A 24,865-nucleotide genomic window follows, 5' to 3' on the forward strand; every position below is an offset into this window, starting at 1 on the left:
TCTTTGAACTCGTCAAAGGGAGTGATCCGTTCACATGATTTGGAGGGAGTAAGCGATGTTGAAATTTGTGAAAATTTGTCATCACAGGATGTTTCAGGAGTCTAGAGGATAAACGTTCGTAGGAATAATGAGTTAATTCCTACGAATACCTTTATCCTAACATTCAGAAAACCAATCCTTCCAAAATCAGTTAAGGCTGGGTATTTAAATATACCTGTTGAGCCTTACATTCCTGATCCCTTGCGTTGTTTCAAGTGTCAACAATATGGACATGGTCAAAACTCTTGTCGCAATAAGCTGACTTGTGCTCGCTGTGGTCAGATTGATCATGAGAGCAAGTCATGCAAAAATTACATCAAATGCATCAATTGCAAGGGATCCCATTTTGCATATTCTAGAGAGTGTGCGAGATGGAAACTGGAAAAGAAGGTTCAGCAGGTAAAGGTCGAGAAACACATATCTTTTCTTGATGCAAGGAAACTGGTGGAGAACGCATCACCAGTTGCAGCAGTGCATTCTTATGCTGCTGCTGTTAAGGTGTCCACCAGAAGTGTTTCAGTAAATACTGATATAACATGGCCTTATAACGAGAACAAGTTCAAAAATTTTTCGGATGTTAAAAAAGCTGAAAGACAGACAGCAAAAGCAGCTGTACGGCAAAATGAAGCTGTTCAGAAGAAGAACGAACAAATGACTCAAGTGTCTTTGGATTCCCAGAATCCACCATCTAAGACGAGCACTAGGGTGCCAGGTCCTAGTGTCTCTACAACAAAAGAAAAGATTCAAAATCTAAACAGGGCCCCTTGTCGGGACGGCTCAAGAAGATAGAGCTAAGATCTGTCCTGGTTAGCAATCCTTTTGATCCTTTGGAGATGGATGTGAGTGATGGCATGGATGATTCCTCTCAGGATCATTCACAGCCACTAAAACCACCACGGCCAAAACCAAAGGAAAAGATTAAGATAGATCCCATATTTCCCCCAAATGATGGCAAATAAATTCCTGCAGTGGAACTGCCGTGGGCTTAGGCCCAATTTTGATGAATTAAGTCTTTTAATTCAAAAACATAATCCTATTTCAGTGTGTCTTCAAGAAACTTTCTTGAAGGACACTGATCATATTACCATGAGAGTATTTAACCTCTATCATAAATTTTAAGGAACTGAAAATAGGGCATCTGGGGTGTTTCCATTCTTGTTAATGAAAACATTCCTCAGAGTTCAGTAACATTAAATACCAATTTACAAGCTGTGGCTGTCAAAGTCACGGCTCATAAAACTGTTACTCTGTGCTCAGTTTACTTGCCACCTTGTAATCATTTTAATTTTAATCCTAGGGATTTTCAAGATCTTATTGATCAGCTCCCTACTCCCTTTATTATTATGGGAGATTTTAATGGTCAACACACTTTGTGGGGATGCGAGGATATCAATATTAGAGGTAAACAATTGGAAGACTTAATTCTCAAAAACTATTTACTTTTATTTAATGATAAAAGTCGTACATATTTTCATTCTGCAAGTGGATCTTTCACTTCCATAGATTTAACTCTTTGTAGTCCATCACTTTTTGTTGATTTGTCCTGGAAAGTTGGTTCAGACCTTTGTGGTAGTGACCACTTTCCCATTATTTTGGAGAATGATGGACTACCGTCACTTGAAAGGGTTCAAAGGTTGAAGTTGGTGAACGCAAATTGGAGTCAGTTTCAGCATCTGTGCAGCACCCGTCTGCAACAATTTGCCATTACTGATGCTGATGATCCCATGTCTTTGTTCACTTCCATCTTGAAGGACATTGCAGATGAAACTATACGTAAGACTTCGGCAGTGCCAAAGCGTTTCAATAAACTATGGTTTAATGATACGTGCAAAGATGCATTCAAAGAGCGAAACAGGTTGCTTGAGCGGTTCAAACGTGAACCTACAGCAGACAACCTGGATGCATTTCGTATTGCTAGGGCTAAGGCTCGCAGAGAGATTAGACAGAGTAAGAAAACATCTTGGAGAATGTTTGTCTCCAAGTTGAATTCACAAACATCAGTGAAATCTGTCTGGAATAGGATCGGTAAAATCAAAGGTAAAGAATCCAGTAATACAGTTCATCATTTGTCTGTCCATGACACGGATGTCACGGCTCATCGTGACATTGCCAATGCCTTGGCAGACAACTTTTCTCATAACTCATCTTCTGCTTTCAGTACAGATGCCTTTACATCTGTCCGAACTAAAGCTGAAAAGCAATCCATTAATTTTTCATCCGAAAATGCCGAAGTGTACACCAGGCATTTCTCTATGTAGGAATTGCAGGATGCTCTTCGTAGAGCCCATGATACTTCAGAAGGACCGGATGAAATTCATTATCAGTTATTAAAACATTTACGTGAATCATCTTTGATGGTTCTTTTGAATATTTTTAATAACATCTGGATTTCTGGAGACTTTCCTTCTGATTGGAGGAAAGCTATTATTATTCCTATTCCCAAGCCTGGTAAGGATCCAACCAATCCTACTAGTTATCGCCCTATCGCTTTGACAAGTTGCATTTATAAAACCATGGAACGCATGATCAATCGTAGACTTGTCTGGTATCTTGAATCTCACAAATTGCTCACTAACGTGCAATTTGGGTTCAGATCTAGACGTAGCACGGTTGATCATCTTGTTAGATTTGAAACGTTTTGTAGGAAAGCTTTCTTCCATAATCAGCACTTGGATTCAGTGTTTTTTGATTTGGAGAAAGCTTACGATACCACGTGGAAGTATAGGATTTTAAACGACCTCCATGGCATGGGCCTGAGAGGTCGACTTCCAGTTTTTATTTCACAATTTTTAAAAGATAGATCTTTTAAAGTTCGGGTGGGGTCGACATTGTCCGACATTCACCCACAGGAGATGGGTGTGCCTCAAGGTAGTATCCTGTCTGTAACTTTATTTTCTGTGAAAATTAACATCATCTCCCAGTGTTTAACACCTGGTGTAGATTGCTCGTTATATGTCGATGATTTTCAGATTTGTTACAGATCGTCCAACATGAGTATCATTGAACGTAAGTTGCAGCTTTGTTTGAATAAACTTCATCAATGGGCAACTGACAATGGCTTTCGATTCTCAAAGGCAAAAACGGTTTGTATGCATATCTGCCAGAAAAGAGGTCTCCACTTAGACCCACAGTTGTTTTTGGACACAAATCCATTTCCAGTTGTGGAAGAGACTAAATTTCTGGGGGTTATATTTGACAGGAAGCTATCTTTTGTGCCCCATCTCAAATATGTTAAAAAGAAGGGCTTGAAAGCTCTCAATATTTTAAAAGTTATTGGTAATACAGAATGGGGAGCAGACCGAAAGGTTATGCTCCGTCTGTATAGATCTCTTGTGAGGTCTAAACTAGATTATGGATGCATTGTGTATGGGTCGGCACGCAAGTCTTATTTGCAGATGCTAGATCCTATACACAATCAAGGACTTAGGCTATGTCTTGGTGCATTTAGAACATCTCCTGTAGAGAGCTTGTATGTTGATGCACACAAACCTTGTTTGGGTGCTAGACGTGCAAAGCTTTCTCTGCAGTATGCTGCCAAGATTAAATCTTTACCAACACATCCAACACTTGATGCGGTGTTTGACAACAAATATATGAAGTTGTTTGATGCAAGGCTAAATGCTATTCGTACATTTGGTCTTCGCATTAAGCGTTTTTTGTCGCTTTCCAACATTGATTTAACTGACACTTTGGAAACTCCTTCATATTTTGTTTTACCACCCTGGTGTATTACACCACCTAAAATTGTGTTTGATCTGGCGCATCTGAAGAAAGATCGCGCAGATGTTGTTATTTATAAACAGTTTTTCATGGAAATTCAAGAAAAGTACCGTCATTACATTCCTGTGTATACAGATGGATCACGGGATGGAAATTCTGTGGCTTGTGCTACAGTTTTTCCATCAGACACAATACTTTCCATGAGACTGCCTAACTCAGCATCGATTTTTAGTGCTGAAGTTTGGGCAGTCATTAAAGCCTTGGAAGAACTAAAGGATTCTAGTGCATCCAAATTTATTATTTTTACAGACTCACTTTCGTGTCTTCAAGCTTTACGAAATATGAAGCTGGACCATCCCTTAATTGGGATGGTGATACGAAAGTGTATCTTTTTATCTGTTGCCAATAAAGACGTTGTATTTTGTTGGGTACCCAGCCATGTTGGCATCAGGGGTAATGAAAAGGCAGATTCAGCTGCCAAGTCTGCTTTGGATTTGCCTCATGCCGGGGTTGGTGTATCTTATACTGATTTTAAATATTGTATCAACCAATTTATCTTTTCCGCTTGGCAACGTGATTGGGACGGTGAGGTTGCGAACAAGCTTCATGCTATCAAGCCAGTCTTGGGAGAGTGGCAGTCCTCCTATAGACAGTGCAGGAAGGATGGAATCGTCTTGTGTCGTGCCCGCATCGGTCACACTTACTTGACTCATTCATTTATCTTGAAGAAGGATCCTCTGTCTCAGTGTGAGTATTGTCAGTGTCTTCTGACTGTGCGCCACATTTTGATGGAGTGTCGGTTTCTGAAAGAAACGCGAAAAGATTTATTTGGACAAAGAAATGTGATGGAATCATTTCGATTCCATCCAGAAATTATTTTACAATTTTTACGTGACACTGAGTTTTATTCTAAATTTTAATTATATCTATCTGTGATATTTGTATTTGTACACAGTCCTTTACACTGTGTTTTTATTGACCTGTTGAATGTTTATATTGATGTTGATCATCACAGTGGGTTGCATTAACCATAGTTTGACACCCAATAGCCGATGTATTTTTCGTGCTGGGGTGTCGTTAAACATTCATTCATTCATTCATTCATTCATTAATTTCAACAAAACAAATCTTTTTCAATCTGATTGGTCTATAGGAACATATATACTCTTCAAAAAAAGAAACGCAAAAGGGTACAAATGGGTTATAACTCCGATTTTATGTTTCCTACCGGTTCATGCTTTGTGAATATAAGGTCATTGCATGTCCCAAACACATTCCCACGGTTACATTCGATAAAACGCAGCTACTGTACAATAAAGTTCCAAAACGCAGCCACGTGCAAACCATGTCACCACTGCACGTGCGTTGTCTGCACGTGCAACATGAACACCGACAGTATAAAAGTGCAGGGTGTTCGCTTGCCTGGCCTCTGTATCTGGCCGACAGTTGACAATCCAGGACATGCCACGTCTCAGTGAACCGCAGAGAAACAATGCCATCGGCCGACTAGACGCAGGCGAATCCAGAACGGCCGTTGCCAGGGCATTCCATGTGTCCCCAAGCACCATCTCCAGACTGGGGGACCGTTACCAGCAACATGGATCCACACGTGACCTCCCTAGATCCGGTCGACCACGGGTCACTACCCCCGGGCAGGACCGCTACATCCGGGTACGCCACCTTCGGGAACGATTGACTACTGCCACCTCCACAGCCGCAGCAATACCAGGTTTGCGCAGGATATCCGACCAGACCGTACGGAACCGCCTACGTGAGGTAGGAATTCGTGCCAGACGTCCAATTCGAGGTGTCATCTTAACACCACAACACCGTCGACTCCGACTGCAGTGGTGCCAGATTCATCGACAATGGCCTCAACTGCGATGGAAACAGGTGTGGTTCAGTGACGAGTCCCGATTTCTGCTCCGACGTCATGATGGAAGATGTCGCGTGTATAGGCGTCGTGGTGAACGTTATGCGGCAAACTGCGTGCAGGAAGTGGACAGATTCGGCGGGGGTAGTGTCATGGTGTGGGCAGCCATCTCACACACTGGCAGAACTGACCTGGTCCACGTGCAGGGCAACCTGAATGCACAGGGCTACATTGACCAGATCCTCCGGCCACACATCGTTCCAGTTATGGCCAACGCCAACGCAGTGTTCCAACATGACAACGCCAGGCCTCACACAGCACGTCTCACAACGGCTTTCCTACAGAACAACAACATTAATGTCCTTCCTTGGCCATCGATATCACCGGATTTGAACCCAATTGAGCATCTATGGGACGAGTTGGACCGACGCCTCCGACAGCGACAACCACAGCCCCAGACCCTGCTCGAGCTGGCAGCAGCCTTGCAAGCCGAGTGGGCCACCATCCCCCGGGACGTCATCCGTACTCTGGTTGCTTCAATGGGCAGGCGGTGCCAGGCAGTTGTCAACACACGCGGAGGCCACACCCGGTATTGACTCCAGATGACCTTGACCTTGGTGGTGTGTCCTATCACTTACTCACAATGGACTAGAGTGAATTGTGAACAATCCTGCAACATTTGGTAATTATCGGACTCACCATTCAATAATTAAATCAATTCTCCAAATGTTACGACAATGTGGTTTTGCGTTTCTTCTTTTGAAGAGTATATATAAAATATCATTTTGTATTCCCACCCCATCGCTATGTATATATACTCGTATGTGTGTATGTAGTATGTATGTATTGATGTATGTATATATGTATGTATGTATGCATGTATGCATGCATGTGTGTGTGCGTGCGTGCGTGTTTGTTGTGTTGATAACTGTGTATACATTTATATTTTAATGTATAATAGTTATCTTTATTCACTTATTTGTTTGTTTTTAGGGGAAGAAGATAAAATAACCATTGATTGCATATCGCCGGAATTCTTTGGGCAGGAGGCAGTGTTAACGTATGTATGTATGTATGCATGTATGCATGCATGTGTGTGTGCGTGCGTGCGTGTTTATTGTGTTGATAACTGTGGATACATTTATATTTTAATGTATAATAGTTATCTTTATTCACTTATTTGTTTGTTTTTAGGGGAAGAAGATAAAATAACCATTGATTGCATATCGCCGGAATTCTTTGGGCAGGAGGCAGTGTTAACGTGTTATGGACATTTTAAAGCAGGAGTATACTGGATTAAACCACACGGTGATATTGTCAGACAGTGTGGCCCGCAAAAAAAAGAATCATGCTTTACTACACCTCAAGGATACCGCAGTCCCACGGATGACGATCTAACCGAAGACACCTTGGTCATAAAGTCTTTAGATCAAAGTCATGTTGGTGTTTGGACGTGCCAAGATGATGGATTTGAACATGGGAGTCACACATCAATTGCTACTTGTTCGATAGGCGCTACAAAGGAGACGGGTTCGTATGCGTCTTTACATTCCTTAAAGGGACATTCCTGAGTTTGTTGCAATTTTTAAGACATTTTGACGATTGTAATTACATATCAAATATATGTTTCTGCATAAAATATTAGTGGCTGTATATTAAAAGCGTTTCTGATCGTTCTAATATTTGTACTAGGTTAAATTTCATTTTATTTCCTAAAATGTATTTTGTTCGTACGTACGAAGTTATTTGAAGACAAAATCCAGTTTGGGCTTCTTACAAATATTAAGACGACCAGAAACACATTGAATATACAGACACTTATATTTTAAACAAGAAAATATATTTAATATGTAAGTTTAATCGTAGAAATATTTTATTAGTCAGAAACATCTTACAATGGAGCAAACTCAGGAATGTCCCTTTAAACATCGTTGACATATTGGGAAGCTATTTTCCAGTACTTGAAAGTCCAGGAAAATGGTACGTGTTGCACTCTAGACTGTCCTGGAAATTTGACAGTATGTTGTCAGTTTCAAAACGGATGACTGCTAACGTGTTCTGAACTTTCTTTTCCCGTTCCTATTTTCGAACATTTGATCTGACCCCAAGTTAGGATCCGATTGCTGACGTTTTCTAAACTTTCTTTTCGCGTTCTTATATTCACAGTTTAAACATTTGAGCTGGCCCCAAGTCAGGATCCGATCATCACAGAGCTCCTTTAGTTTAGGTCTTACTACGCAGATGTCATCTGCCATTGAAATCCATGTTAAATTGCCCAACTTCAAAAGAAGATTGCCAGTAGAATGGGTTCTCGTTGGCACTAACAACATACACCATTGCGAACATACATTATATAAGCATTTACTTTCACTCCAAAATTGGAAACATTTCCATCTCAGTTTTTTTTGCTATATGACTGCATCTGGTTGTAGTAACAGTCCGAACAGGTGATTCATTAACCAATTCACTTTGGCTGTCTCTTTCGCCATACAAAATAACAGGGGCACGATCCTGCTAGAAGGCTTACCATTAAGCATACAAATTGTTTAAATTCTTACCCAGTTACTAGAAGTGAATATGTGAAATTACTGAAGGCAGAAATCTATATTTAGATACTACGAAACATTATGATGACACGAAATGTATTGGATTTACAGATACTCATATTCTAATAAAGAAAATGTACGTAAATTATAATTTTAATACTTATAAAAGGCTATATTGACTGATATATGATTTGCATAATGTCGGTACTTTCCGCTCAGACCCGGAAGCATTAAGCTCAATGCTTCTGGGAAATTCCTGTCTATTATCATTTCATTCAGATTATTGTTTGGCACCAACAAGGACTCCTCTGTAAAAGAACCGATGGGGTAGTGTGTTGTAATGTAAATGACAGCTTCCAAGTTGGTAGTGCTAGCATATAATTTTTTTTTTTGTATTTTTATTTTGGTGTTTATGATAGGATACAGGTCCGCACGCAGAGATTTATAGGGGTGGGTGGGTGCGTAATCGTCGGTCGGAGTTGTTAGGGGGGTCCGGGGGCAAGTAAATTTGTCACATCGTCGGACTATTTTTTGTAAAAAAAATTACACATCCACGGATGGACCTCGGCAGACCATGGGGGGTGCGTACGCACCCCTCGCACTATAGTTTGATTAGAACCGATGGTGTAGTGTGTTGTAATGTAAATGACAGCTTTCAAGTTGATGCTAGCAAACATTATTATTTTTTATTTTTTATTTTTTTTGTATAATAGGACATAAATTTTGATGGAGAAAAGCTACGAAAATCGTTCATATTGCATTCTCGTTTGATAACCATGACCCATTAAAATTAGCATTTGTATTTGAACTGTAGAAAATCGTTCATATAAACACTAAAACCACACGAATGACAGATCGGTTCTCTCAAAAATTCAAATTTTATACTCTGCTTTTGTAGTTGGTAAAGCAAGTGTGTTACAATAATCCCGTATTTGATACCAAGCCAATGTTTACAGTAATCGTATGTCAGATGCCAAAACTACTGTTACCCTAATCGTATGTTAGACTCCAAGAAAAGTGTTACAGAAATCGGTTGTTTTACAATTGATATATAGAGGATACTCCCCGAGTGTCTTGTGATATCATAATTTATCAGCACGAGTTGATAAAAGTATGAAAGCCGAGGCTTGCCGAGCATTTTATTCTTGTATCAACAAGTGCTGCAAAATTATGATATTACAAGACACGAGGGGGTATTCTTTTTATCGATCCATTGTCATTATTTTCATTTGCGACAGTTGTAAACAATGTTAGTAATGTGGGTTGAATGTCAACGGTAGACTCGTTAACTAGCAGAACGGCAGTGGCGTGACGTCACTAGTTGTAGGTTTAGCGCTGAAACAAACACAGTGACCGAACAAAACATTGTCTTGCGGAGATATCGCAGGAGATATCACACATTATATTGTCAGCGATATCTCCTACAAAAGCCTTTAATGAATGATACATTTTCGTTACTGTTTACCCCTCGAACAACAAACCAAAAACCCCAAACAAAACAACAAACAAAAACAAAAGCAGACAAAACCAACAACAACCAAAAATTCCAAGTCCTCAAGCAGAAACAAACAACAAAAACACAAGAATAACAAAAACACCTCCCCCCCCCCCCCCCCCCACAAAACAAAACAAAAACAAAACAACCCCAAAACCCCACAGCAACAAAAAAAAAGCCACGCATGGAACCCCCTCCACTCCCCACCCCCCAACAAACAAAACAAACGCCACAATATCTGACCATGCTATGTTTTCTGTTCTAGCAACTAGTTCTACAGCTGTGCGAACCACGCCAACCACACGAATCACGCGAACCAATCCAGGTATGTTTATATTCATTTTTAATTACCCATAACTTATACTTTATAGTTAGTTATAGGGACATTCCAGGAGAACAAGCAGTATAGTCATGTTTCGTTCAGATTTTTGCAGGACATAAAACTTTGCACAAACTATTTTGTCATTCGTCTGTCGTTTATGCAAACCAATATCAATATAAACGAGGATCGTTTTTGCAAAAGCTGTAATTGTTGGTCAGAAATTTAACAAGACATGTTGGTTAAGCATATCACTCTTTTTGGGAGAAAATAATAAGATAGCGGGCCTACATTGCCCGTGTGAGAAAGATACAAAGTAATCTGTTTGAAATCAGCATCACAGTTGAAAGAATGAATGAATGTTTAACGACAACACCGCACGAAAAATATTGGGTGCCAAACTATGGTAAAGGCAAACAAATAAAGTGATGATCAATATCATTATAAAAATTCAACAGTTAAATTAAAACAAGTATAAAAACGCCCAAAAAATCTTCAAGCAAAACACAAACGACAAAAACCAACAATAACACCCCCCCCCCAAAAAAAAAAAAGAAGAAAAAAAAAAAAAAAAGAAAACAAAATCAAAACAAACCCAAACAAAAAAATCCATCTATGACAAATCCCAAAAAAATCCCACAACATCTGAACATGCTATGATTTCTGTTCTAGAAATTAGTTCCACAGCTATGCGAACCATGCCAACCACGCGAACCACACCATCCAATCCAGGTATGTTTATATTCATTTTTAATTACCCATGAGTTATATTTTATAGTTAGTTATAGGGACATTCCAGGAGAACAAGCAGTATAGCCTTGTTTTGTTCAGACTTTTGCAGGACATAAAACTTTGCACAAACTATTTTGTCATTCATCTGTCGTTTATGCAAATAAATATCAATATAAACGAGGATCGGTTTTGCAAAAGCTGTAATCATTGGTCAGAAATTTAACAAGACATGTTGGCTAAGCATATCACTGTTTTTGGAAGAAAATAATAAGATAACGGGCCTACATTGCCGGTGCGAGAAAGATACAAAGTAATCTGTTTGAAATGAGCATCACAGTTGAATGAATTAATGAATGTATGAATGTTTAACGACACCCTAGCACGAAAAACATTGGGTGTCAAACTATGGTAAAGGCAAACGGTTAAATTAAAACGCAGTGTAAAGAACTGTGTAAAAAAAACAAAACAACAAGAACAAATATCACAGATAGATAATATTAAAATTTAGAAAAAAACTATCACGTATAAACCGTAATATAGGTTGAGGATAGAATCGAATGGATTCCATCACATTTTGTTGTCCAAATATATCTTTTCGAGTTTCTTTGAGATGCTTACACTCCACCAAAATGTTGTGTACCGTCAGAATACACTGGCAGTGCTCAAACTGAGGTGGAGGATCTTTCTTCAAGATAAATAATTGGGTCAAGTAAGTATGCCCGATGCGAGTACGACACGACACAAAAGGAGTTCATCCTTCCTGCACTGCCTATATAGCGGGAAACTTGTTCAGAACCACACCGTCCCAATAATTTTACCAAGTTGGAAAGATAAATTTGTTGATGCTATAGGCACACTAACCATGCCATGAGGCAAATCCAAAGCAGACCTGGCAGCTGAATCTGCCTCTTCATTACCCATGATGCCAACATGGCTGGACACCCAACAAAATACAATGTCTTTATTTCAGGGGCGTAGGCTAAAGGGGGGGGGGGGGGGGGGGTGGTTCGGACGAAAAAAACCGCTGAAGCAAATGGTCCGCTTTCAAAACTAAAACATACAGGTTTATACATATGGAGTTTCTGGTGGTGCAAAAACAAAATAGAAAAAGGTCCACTTGGTTCATATTCGACCCCCCCCCCCCCCCCCCCCCCCCCCCCCCCCCCCCAGGTCCAGATCACGCTACGCCCCTGTATTGGCAATGGATAAAAAGAGACACTTTCCTATCACCATCTCAATTAAGGGATGTTCCAGCTTCATATTACATAAAGTTTGTAGACACGAAACCAACCCCCACCAAAAAACCCCAACAACATCAAACAAAAAACAGACAAAACCAATAACAAACAAAACACACCAAAAACCCCACAAACAAAAACAAACCCTCAAGCAAAAGGAAACAACCCCCCAACAATAACAAAATAACAAAAACACCCCCTCCCAAAAAACTCCTGACAAACAAAAACAACAAACCCCCAAAAACAAAACAAAAAACAACAACCCACAACAACAACAACAACAAAAAACACCTATGAAAACCCCCAAACAAAACAATCCCCACAACATCTGACCATGCAATGTTCTGTTGTACAGATGGGCCAACCACGCCAACCAAGCCAATCACGCCAGGTATGTTGTTTATATTAATTTGTAATTACCCATAACTCATGGGCGGATCCAAGGGGGGGGGGGGGGGGGGGGACCAGGGGGACGCGTCCCCCCAAAAAATTGTTCAAGTGCCCTCAAAATGTCCAAGTGCCCTTTTTGTTTGTAGAATTTTTTTTTTTTTAAGTAAACAATAATTATATTGTAGATAAATGAAATCAAGATTTTCGTGTACATGCGCAAGCTTGCAGATATGTGTCTGTGTTATTGAGTCTCAATGGGGCCCCATTGAGGTTCTAACGCGAGTTCATTATTGCTAGTATATTATGACGTAGAACTGTAGGAATTCATATGAATTGTAAATATCAAAACTTGTAGTAAGGTGCCCTTTTGACGAGTCAATGTGCCCTTCTTTTTTGTCTCCCCCCTAAAATATTTCCTGGATCCGCCCATGTAACTTATACTTTATAGTTAGTTATAAGAACATTCCATGAAAAAAAAAGCAGTATAGGTTTGTTTTGTTCAGACTTTTGCAGGGCATAAAATTTGGCACAAACGATTTTGTCGTTCGTCTGTTGGTTATGCAAACCAATATCAATAAAAACGACGGATCGTTCGTGCAAAAGCTGTAATTATTGGTCAGAAATTTAAAAAGACCTGTTTTGGAAGAGAATAATAAGATAACGGGCCTACACTGCTGGCGTGAGAAAGATACAAAGTAATCTGTTTGAAATCAACATCGCAGTCTATAGAAGTATCGAAAAAGTTTAGTAACATTGTTCCACGTTCCCTTTGTTCTCTTTGATACTTTCGCTACGTGCACAAATCATATACCAGCTGTACGGAAATTAAAAATCTAATTAAAATTAGCTCCACTATTACATGTGGATCTAACCATAGCCAATTGGAGCTCATACCCAGTTGATCTTTCATTCGACCAATCAAAATCTTACTTGCAAAATTATGACGGTGATTTGAAAATAATTTGAACATATTTGGGATTATGCCGAGGGTATACGAAATGATTCGGGTGAATTACGAAGTAGGCCGGAAACTAATTTCGATATAAAATGTTATATAAAATTCGTTTCAGGACGAAAAAACCCCAAACGTGATGGTATAGGCATAAAATCTGTTTATACTAGTATACAATCCAGAGTTTATTACTGCACTTTTCCCCCTGTTTTTTTTTGTTCAGTGTTGAAATAGACCAACAAGTTCGCCTATTGCATAAATAGTCTCGCCCGATATTTTTAGAATTTGTATGCTCCCGAATAACGCTATAAAAGGCAAAGTGTAATTGGTCGATATTTAAATGATTATTTATAGATGAAATGTCACCTGGACATGGGAGTCCACGCAATGCTGTTAGATCTACTGGTAGACAAGTAGAGCTAATTTTAATCAGATTGGAAATTAAACGGACTAGCCTGAGTTTCAGACATAGTAAGAGTTCCGTTGTGTTTTTCAAGCAACAAAATAAACAAACATCCTACTTTTTAATTCTTTTAACCAATATCTTATCCTAAACGTGTTTTAAATGTAAAACACTATGCAGATAAAAACATTTGGGAGTTCCTGTGACTTAATTATTTCCAATCTCGTTTGGCGGATTAGAAGAAAAGTAAAATTATACCTATGCCATTACTGAAGGCAGAAATCTATATTTAGCTACTACGAAACATTAGTATGACAAAAAATCGATTGGATTTACAGATACTCCTATTCTAATCAAGAAAACGTAAGTAAATTATAATGTTAATAATTATTAAAGGTTATATTGACCGATATAGGATGTATATAATTTCGGTACTTTCCGTTCAGAACCGGAACTATTGAGCTCAATGCTTCCGGGAAACCCCTGTCTATTATCATTTCATTCAGATTATTGTTTTGCACCAACAAGTACTGCTCTGTAAAAGAACCGATTAAACGGATGACTGCTAACGTTATCTGAACTTTATTTTCCCCGTTCCAATAATCAGTATTCGAACATTAGTGTTAGTGTTACAATAATCATGTGTTTGATACGAAGCCAACTGTTACAGTAATCCTATGTCAGATGCCAAACCTACTGTTTCCCTAATCGTATGTTAGACTCCCAAGAAAAGTGTTACAGAAATGATAAGTTTTACAACTGAAATATTTTCATTACTGTTTACCCCCCAACCCCCCCCCCCCCCACCCCACCCCAAACAAAACAACACACAAACACCAAAATGTAACCAGACAAAACCCCCCCAAAAAACAAATAACAACAGAAAACCCAACAATAACAAAAAGATCCCCTCCCCCAAAAACAACAAAAAACAAAAACAAAAACAAAAAACCTATGAAAAACAACAACAACGAAACCAAACAGACAAACCAAACCCAACAACATTTGACCCAACATGCAGTGTTCTCTGTTCTAGCAACTGGTTCTACAGCTGGTCCAACCACACCAACCACGCCAGGTATGTTTATATTAATTTGTAATTACCCATAACTCATACTGTATAGTTAGTTATAGGGACATTCCAGGAGAACAAGCAGTATATTATCTTGTTTTGTTCAGACTTTTCAGTATTAAGACACAGTTCTTGAAGTATGTTTTCAACTAATATAGCCTTTGCAATGGTTTTGTCGTTCAGATTTATCCATACGATATCTTATGTGGTTAAAATTAGAAAGCAACCGCAGTCAACAGGGGGTATCGGGTGGGGTGGGGGGGGGGGAGGGGGCTCCCCCATAAAGAAAATGGGTTATATTTAGGGTTAGGGTTAAGAAATTATACAGTAATGATAAGAGTCATTAATTTTGTCAAAAGGTAAAAAAAATAAAATCTGCAAACAAATTTGTGTATGGCGCCATACTCGTTTTACCCTCTGGCAGAAACCCCGAGTTACATGTATAGGCTTTTGGTGCTGTCTGCATGTGATGCTGCGTCCTAGATAGTATGGAATCACAGTTTCTGCCAGAGGGCACGAAGTGTAACTTTTTTAATTACGTAGCCTAAAAGATTGAAAAATAATGGATATATTTAGAAAGATTATAGTAAGGAAACTACAATTTAAAATGTCTTTTGTTCCACTGAGGAAGTTTAAAGTTTTTATACGAAACGTTGAGATTTTAAGATAGTTGTTAAGACAATTTTAATATATATTTTGTATAATTTTTAAGAAGGTAATGTGTTTCGTTTTTTTCATAAATACATGTATACTAAAAGGCAAAAGTTATTGTGACACACAAAAGACAAAGATAATTGATGATAAGTTTTACTGCCGTGTATGAAACGTTATAACATGGAAAGAGAAATGTCCGAAGGTATGGAAACAAGCAATAGTCCATGAAAAGGGAGCACCTGCCATATGCAAATGAGCCACATCACTAGAGGGGGTCCAGAGCGACGTTCACACAGTCAGTAGCGAGTGTGTCCACCTTGAGCATTGATACAGGCCTGGCACCGTCGTCTCATTGAGGCCACTGAACGCAGGAGAAAATTCCTGGGAATGCCATTCCAGATCTGAGGAAGGATGAGTGGTTCGGATCCATGTGTCTTGGCGAGGGGTTGTCACGGGTGGTCGGCCGCTACGGGGACGGTCACTGACCGGATTTTTTTTTATATCGTTGCCATAAGTGCCATATGCTATTTCTGTGGACGTTGAATTGACGTGCAACGTCACGCTGCGAGGTCCCAGATACAAGCATCCCTATGATTCGCCATCTGTCATTTTCACTGAGGCGTGGCATGATGACATTGCATCAAACAGTTCACTAATGGTGTTTTTCTGACTTCTGAACCTCTGAAGGCTGCACAGAATGGCAATGATTTGCGACTGAATGCCTGGCCTTTTATGGTGAACACTGGACAAGATTTCTCCCGAATATTCCATGTTTCTTGCACAAAGCATGCAATCGCTGCAACAACTGCTTGGCTGCATTTCTTCGAGCTGTTTCATGCACGTTTTCTCTGGTTTACTTCCATAAATCCATTCACAAATTTATTACTCCAAACAATCCATGTCACAATAACTTTTGCCGTTTAGTATATGTTCATTATTACACGCACCTTTTCTGTTACTAAGGTTGTAATAAGCAATTGCCGAAAATATTTAAAATATACCTCGGGTCAATACCCTTAACTCCTGCTGTGTGCTAGAATTTCATAAGAGCCTGTCTTATATATATATATATATATATATATATATATATATATATATATATATATATATAACCGTAATAACAAAAATATAATCTATAAAATAGTGGAAATGTTTTTTGTTTTTAATATACGTTCCTGATGTCAGAAAAACACGTTTGAGCCTTTCAAATTTACTGGTGGAGTATGACCCTGGTCCCCTGAACACAGCTCGAGCGCTCCGTGCCCTCAAGCAATTCATATCCAAAAGGCCTCAGTAAATACCTAGTCGACCTCTCCCACCCACCCCATGCCTCCACTCGAAATGCTGGCTACGGGCCTACTCCCTCCCCCTGTAACGCTCCGTAACGCTAGACCATACACCCCAAACTATTACGTAACGTTTGGAAACACACATACACCGCTCCCATTCACAAACAAGTCTGTACTTCATCTCTATGCATTGTCTTAATTGTGTGTATACGTCTAGCTATAGCTAACAAGGCTTAATATTATGTTAAACATTGACAGAGCCTTTATGAAAAAAAGTAATACTAAAAAAGTGCGTTACCTAATAGTGTTAAATACACCCACCCACCCCCAGTATCGGCACATAATCTTTGGTGATACACCCACCCCCTCGAGCGTTACGTAATATTTGAATTGCCCCTAAGTGGACATTTTAATTTTGGATGTGGGGAACAAGTCCAACATTTTGTTTCTCTTTTGGTTGGTTAACAATGATTAGGCTACATTAGTCCCAGAATACAAAGTACTATATATACACATACATCCTTCTTTTTTAAATTTGATTGCATGTTTTAGGCCAGTAGCCTCGACAAATACCGTATATAAAACCATGTATGATTATTTTAATGGAAATATTATTTGGTTTTTAGACCACAAAAACCGGGCGGGACGTAGCCCAGTGGTAAGGCGCTCGCTCGAGGCGCGTTCAATGTGGAATCGTTCCCCGTTGGTGGGCCCATTAGGCTATTTCTCGTTCCAGCCAGTGCACCACGACTGGTATATCAAAGACCGTGGTATGTATTACCCTGTCTGTGGGATAGTGCCTATAAAAGATCCCTTACTGCTAATCGAAAAAAGTAGCACATGAAATGGCGACATCGGGTTTCCTGTCTCAATATCATTGTGGTCCTTAACCATATGTCTGATACCATATAACCGTAAGTAAAATGTGTTGAATAATAATAATAATAAGCCCATTTCTTTCTTTCAGACGACAAAACTACGACATACTGGATTCTAGCTGCGATAGCGGGTTTCCTCCTTTTGTGTCTGATTGGAGCAATAGTTCGTTATCTGATCAAGAAGCGAAAAAAACACAAAGACGAAGGTAAGAAAATGATCAGCTCAGACTATTACTCAGAAAGAAATGTTATATTTAACGACGCACTCAACACGTTTTATTTACGGTTATATGGCGTCAAACATATGGTTAAGGACCACACAAACATTGAGAGAGGAAACCCGCTGTCGCCACTTCATGGGTTACTCTTTTCGATTAGCAGCAAGGGTTCTTTTATATGCACCATCCCACAGACAGGGTAGTACATACCACGGCCTTTGATGTACCAGTCGTGTTGCACTGGCTGGAACGAGACATAGCCCAATGGGCCCACTGACGGGTATCGATCCCAAACCGACCGCGTATCAAGCGAGTGCTTTACCACTGGGCTACGTCTCGCCCCAGACTATTACTCGGATTCAGAACTTTATTTACATGCCCGAGGGCAAGACGTCGTAACCCAGTGATTCAGAACCTTATTTACATGCCCGAGGGCAGGACGTCGTAACCCAGTGATTCAGAACTTTATTTACATGCCCGAGGGCAAGACGTCGTAACCCAGTGATACAGAAGTTTGCAGCAGCATAGTTTTAAATTTCATAAACTAAGATAAACTAAGATATTTATTATGAATTATTCTTGCCCATTACATTGAATTAGCCAGCTTTTGCATGGTGCTAGATTAATATTTTTGGCGGGTGTCCTTTTAATGTAGACGTTTTTTACTTACACGATTCTCATGAAAATGATTCCTTGGAGCTAGCTTTAGCGAGATTGATTTTCTTGAGTTTAGTGTCGGAAAAAAAAAAAAAAAAAACTACCTGCAAAATGATGATTAACAAAATATTTACTGCTTCAATTAGTCTTAAAATGTTGGTGTTGGTTCCTTTGATCAACACCCTCGATCAGTACACCCGTCACTCAACGGCCGCGATAACCGTTGTGAGGTGTAGAAACCTGGGGCAAAATGTTATTTGTACACGAAATAAAGCCCAATTTGTCCATTGGGTTGGAATTGTGTGTCTACATTTGCTAGTCATCGGCTATTCGATGTTAAATATTTGGTAATTTTGACATATAGTCTTAGAGAGGAAACCCGCTACATTTTTCCATTAGTAGCAAGGGATTTTTTATATGCACTAACCCACAGACAGATCCCAAACCGACAGGCATCAAGCGAGCGCTTTACTACTGATATACGTTCCGCTACCACAACGGTGATATAGATTCAATCAATAATTGAATGATTTATTCTTCACCCATTTGTTTTTTGTTTTTCACAGATAATCCAAAGGCGCCATACAAGAAGATGGAACTCGAGGTAAGCATTCAGATCTCTAGGCCTGTACCATAATATTCGAGGTTTCCAGGGCCGTATGTAGCGGTGGTGTGGAGGGGGTGGAGAGAGCAGGAACTAGAACAAAGTCACTTTCTTTAAAAGTGGCCATTTTGTCTCCATGGGGATGAGGGCGAGACGTAGTCCAGTGGTAAAGTGTTCGCTTGATGCGCTGTCGGTTTGGGATCAATCTCCGTCAGTGGCCTCATTGGGCTATTTCTCGTTCAATCCATTGCACCACGACTGGTATATCAAAGGCCGTGGTGTGTGATACCCAGTCTGTGGGATGGTACATATAAAAGATCCCTTGCTACTAATGTAGCAGATTTCCTCTCTAAGACTACATGTAAAAATTACCAAATGTTTGAGATCCGATGATTAATAATTAAATTGTCGTTAAACAAAACAAACTTTCATTATTATGTCCTCACTCGTTTCATCCCCACTAACATCTTGAACGCCCCCCCCCCCCGCACCCCCCCCCCCCAAAAAAAAACCACCAAAACAACAACATACTACTACTTTATGGAAACTGTAGGAATAGCCGGGTAAAATTGAGCGAGGAAGTGGACAATCTGATTAAAATTAGCTCTACTGGGTCTACCAGTAAATCTAACAGCATTGCATGGACTCCCATGTCCAGGTGATATTTCATCTATAAATCGGCCTCGGTGGCGTCGTGGCAGGCCATCGGTCTACAGGCTGGTAGGTACTGGGTTCGGATCCCAGTCGAGGCATGGGATTTTTAATCCAGATACCGACTCCAAACCCTGAGTGAGTGCTCCGCAAGGCTCAATGGGTAGGTGTAAACCACTTGCACCGACCAGTGATCCATAACTGGTTCAACAAAGGCCATGGTTTGTGCTATCCTGCCTGTGGGAAGCGCAAATAAAAGATCCCTTGCTGCTAATCGGAAGAGTAGCCCATGTAGTGGCGACAGCGTTGTTTCCTCTTAGAATCTGTGTGGTCCTTAACCATATGTCTGACGCCATATAACCGTAAATAAAATGTGTTGAGTGCGTCGTTAAATAAAACATTTCTTTCTTTTTATTTCATCTATAAATAACAATTTATATATCGACCAATTACACTTCGCCTTTTATAGCGTTATTCGGGAGCATTCAAATTCTAAAAATATCGGGCGAGTCTATTTATGCAATAGGTGAACTTGTTGGTCTATTTCAACATTGAAAAAATAGGGGGGAAGTGCAGTAATAAACTCTGGATTGCATACTAGTATACACAGATATTATGGCTATACCATCACGGGGTGTTTTTTTTTTCGCAATTAATGTCCGGCATACTTCGTAATTCACCCGAATTATTTCGTATACCCTCGGCATAATCCCGAATGTTTTCAAATTCTTCTCAAATCACTGTCATGATTTTGCAAGTAAGCGTTTTATTGGTCGAATGAAAGGTCAACTGGACATGAGCTCCAATGGGCTGCTGGTAGAGTCACATGTAATAGTGGAGCTAATTTTAATTAGATTGGGGAGTGGATGGGGTGATCAAAATGAAATTTGGTATGTAAGGGTGGGGCTTGGGGTTTGTGTGTTGTGAGAACGATTGAGGTTCTAATATGTGCATTCCGTGCCATTTCAATTTAGCGTTTCCATCACCTTTGAAAACAGAATGTCGAGAAAAAGGTACCCGGGTACATTGGCCTATCTTCCGCAGACTCCCCCCCCCCCCCCCCCCCCCCACACACACATACACACACAAACACACTCCAGCATCGATCCAATGTGAAACAGCACGGTTAAGTTAATGTAGAAGATATTAGCGATGTTTCAATAATCGATCACAATAGAAAATTGATCGGCTTGGTTCTACCGATGTGATGATCGATTATAAAATATCTACAATCGATTGTGTAGGAAAATGTTAGCTGCAACTGTTCCCCCAGTTTAGATTATAGAATCCATGTAAATGTGCTGTGGTTTGGATTTGTTTTTATACAGAAAAAGATATTTTAAATAGTTAATAGAGATGCAATTAGCCATTTGTAGGGTGCATACGACAATAGGTGCATAGTCGTTATAGTTCAAATCCTAATGGTCATATACTTCGAACTGAATGTGTAATCGAATGTTGGTGCCAACCGATTATTGCCGATGATCGATGATCAAATTCCAACTCTAGAAGATATGTAAAATGGAACCGACGAATTGGCATATAAGTCTATAATGATATAACTCTATAATGAATATAGTTAAAATTCATATAAATACATACTATTACGTTTTAAATCCGTACCAACTCAAATAACGTTCCAGGTTTGAAACAATTACAGGCATTGAACTATTGAAAAACAACAACAACATTAGTGCAAATAAAAAAGAAGAAGAAAGTTTATTAACAAATTACCATCAAATTGCATAGGATACATATTTTTATACAGGTATGGAGACAACTGATGGAACAGCCAACATCGGTGGATCCATTCAGCTGATTGGGTTTTTTCTCGTTCCAACCGATGCACCACAATTGGTAAAAGGCTGTGGTATCAGCTTTCCTGTATGTGAGAAAGTGCATACAAAAGATCCCTTGCTGCTAATGGAAAAATATAGCAGGTTTCCTCTGATGACTACGTGTCAGAATGACCAAATGTTTGACATCCAAAAGCGGATGATTAATAAATCAATGTGCTTTAGCGGTGTCGTTAAACAAAACAAACAGACATAGGGGCCTATAGTCCTAGAGAGATCTTCTGATATACAAGTCATAGTGCAGCGAGAAATAGTCCAATGAGTACCAACGGGGTCGATTCTAGACCGACCGCGCATCAATCGAGCGCTTTACCACTGGGCTACTTCTCGCCCGTGTGAAAGACGGGCGTATATATATATAAACCCGATTCTACAGGAATATTCGGAAAATCATTATTTATTCCATTTTTGTGTACGCAAATCGAGTATCGTCAACCTAGCAATGCTTTTGCATTTTGACGTCATACAAGATACATGACGTCATTCTAAGACGCTAGATACATTATGTCACATTCAAAAAGCTTTTTTAAACTGCAATTCATAAACAAATATACAAGTTTTGTATTGTTATCGCAAAACGAAAATTTATTTGCATTTACTGTACAAAAACAAATGATTTAAAGAGTATGTTTATTGAAAATCTAGTCTGAAATACTCCGAGTCGAATCTGTCTTATGTCACGTGACCTATATTTGACCAAAAATACAGAGATTTATACACTTTCTAGTTACCTATATAGAACACGTGGCTGTAATAATTGATCGATGTCTTATGATATAAAGGCGACATTGCAGGTTTCATTTTTTCTTTTATTATTCTTATTTTTGTGTTTTCTTTTCTTTTTCTTTCTTTAACAACAACAAAAACAAAAAGAACAAAGAACACCACACAAACATACACCACCAAAAACACCAACCACATCAAAACACACATCAAAAACACAAAGAGTATCAAGAACAAAAAGAGTATCAAGAACACAAAGGATACCAACAACACCAACAACACAAACAACACAAAAAACATCAAGAACAGCAACACCAACAAAACAAACAACATCAAGAACACAAAGAACACATAGAACATCAAGAACAAAAAGAACACCAAGAACACCAACAACTTCAACAAAACAACGAAGAACCAAAAAAATAAGACACCAACAAACAAACCCACACAAACATCTCACAGGTCTACAAGGCGATAGAGAACCAACAAAAAGTGGAAAAGAACCGAATACCTCAATTTGATATACTGAACTTTTATTATTATTATTATTATTATTATTATTATTTATTATTTATTATATTATTTATTATTATTATTATGAAATTAGTTTTTATTGTTTTATGTATGTATGTATGTATGTATTCTTCAGTCGTCTGTTTTGTCATTTTGTCATTAGAGCAAATAAACTGTCGATTTACATTGTTTAATTTTTGACATGTTTCAGACTGCTTTTGCAAATACAAATTGCACATGTTTGCGCAGATTGTATCTTTAATTCTTTTAATGTGAGAGAAATAAAAATGTATATGTTATAATTAATCATTTACTGCTTTATTAACGTGTAAACTATAAAAGAAGTGATATGGTTTTTTTGTTAATATGGCAAGATATTTAATGAAATAGCCTAAACAAAATACATCCTGAATACGTGGCTACTTTCGATTTGTCGAGATACACTGGGCAATACGTCAGCTCTGTGTGTAAGAGGTCAGCCATCGAAAGTTCTTGAAGGAATAGTAAACTCGAATATGAGTATCAGGTTTTATGTGTTGTTGTTTTAAAAAAAGTATTATTGTTGTTTGTAAATTACGTTCTGGGATGATTTGGCTGAAATGTGGTAGTTGGTTTGGTGACAGTGTATGCGGGTTTGGGGGAGGGGGGTAATTATTGATGTAATTAGATAACATTAGTAAGTCTGAGTAATAGGTGACGGTGTGTGTGTGTGCGCGCGTGTGTGTGTGTGTGTGTGTGTGTGTGTGTGTGTGTGTTTGTGTGTGTTGGTAATGTATGTATATATGTATGTATGTAGTATTATTAGTATTATTACTATATGTATGCATGTATGTATGTATTGATGCAATAATATCTATGTATTACCCATATGGTTAAAAGTCACTCGCTAAAACTCATCACAACTAAAAATCGTTTTACTCGGGACATAAACATGGTACGAAATGGAAGCTCCTTTAATATCCTATCAATATTGTATGTATGTCGAGTTTGACTATTACATACATAGATATTAACGCACTGGTACAGGGGTACTTAAATGTATGTATGTATTTAGGAATGAATGAAAACACTTGCTCAGGACTCTTTTAAAAAAAAACTAAAACATTATTATTTCCTAATTTTGCCCCAGGGATTTTAAATTGATTTTAAATTGACTGTTTTGATATACAAAATAAAACTATTTTTCTGACACTCTTGTTTTTAATTTGTTTGTTTAGTACTAGGTTTTGTTTATCAGCCGAATACGGTGTATTTGTTTTATAAGAAAAGGGATAACAAACTAACCAATCGCTGAAAATGGACTGGGTTACAAAAAAAAGAGAGTAAAGTTTGTTTTATTTAACAACGCCACTAGAGCACATTGATTTTGTTTATCTTATCATCGACTATTGGACGTCAAACATATTGTCATTCTGACACTTGTTTTTTTTAGAGGAAACCCGCTGTCGCCACATATGCTACTCTTGTACGACAGGCAGCAAGGGATCTTTTATTTGCGCTTCCCACAGGCAGGATAGCACAAACCATGGCCTTTGTTGAACCAGTTATAGATCACTGGTCGGCGCAAGTGGTTTACACCTACCCATTGAGCCTTGCGGAGCACTCACTCAGGGTTTGGAGTCGGTATCTGGATTAAAAATCCCATGCCTCGACTGGGATCCGAACTCAGTACCTACCAGCTTGTTGACCGATGGCCTAACCATTGAGGCCGGTGGACTGGGTTACAGGCTTACACGCAGGCTTGAGCGGCGGGTAGTCACGTGGAAACTAAAATATCCTCTTTTTTTTGTATGCAATAACCGGACGTTTTTTTGTTTTTGTTTTTTTAGAGGGGGGGGGGGGGGGTGTCATAATAGTTTGCAGCTTTAAAAATTCGTCCTTCATAATTTTACCTGTATCAACAGTACGTCGATTGTAAATTATTCGAAAAATAATTTTATCTCTTTCTTCGGCTTTACCAGTTTTCAAATAGCTTTTGTGTCGGTACTGTTCGAATCCAGAAGGCCTCTCGTTCAAGTCTGAAGAGGTCTGTTTCAGGGGTTG

General features: G+C 39.0%; 1 protein-coding gene across 1 annotated transcript in view; it reads left to right on the plus strand.

The window, feature by feature from the left end:
* LOC121386265 (G-box-binding factor-like) overlaps positions 1–24,011 on the plus strand; it is a 48,565-nt gene extending 24,554 nt beyond the window's left edge. Inside the window, exons 3-10 of the mRNA XM_041517109.1 lie at positions 6,827–7,162; positions 9,939–9,998; positions 10,665–10,724; positions 12,318–12,353; positions 14,744–14,785; positions 17,690–17,806; positions 19,042–19,079; positions 22,460–24,011. Coding sequence (XP_041373043.1) covers positions 6,827–7,162; positions 9,939–9,998; positions 10,665–10,724; positions 12,318–12,353; positions 14,744–14,785; positions 17,690–17,806; positions 19,042–19,079; positions 22,460–22,735 — 965 coding nt within the window. The 3' untranslated portion in view covers positions 22,736–24,011. The remainder of the gene's footprint in view (positions 1–6,826; positions 7,163–9,938; positions 9,999–10,664; positions 10,725–12,317; positions 12,354–14,743; positions 14,786–17,689; positions 17,807–19,041; positions 19,080–22,459) is intronic.
* Positions 24,012–24,865: the final 854 nt, after the last annotated feature.

Source organism: Gigantopelta aegis, chromosome 12 (assembly GCF_016097555.1).
Source record: "Gigantopelta aegis isolate Gae_Host chromosome 12, Gae_host_genome, whole genome shotgun sequence".
Taxonomy (NCBI): Eukaryota; Metazoa; Mollusca; class Gastropoda; order Neomphalida; family Peltospiridae; genus Gigantopelta; species Gigantopelta aegis.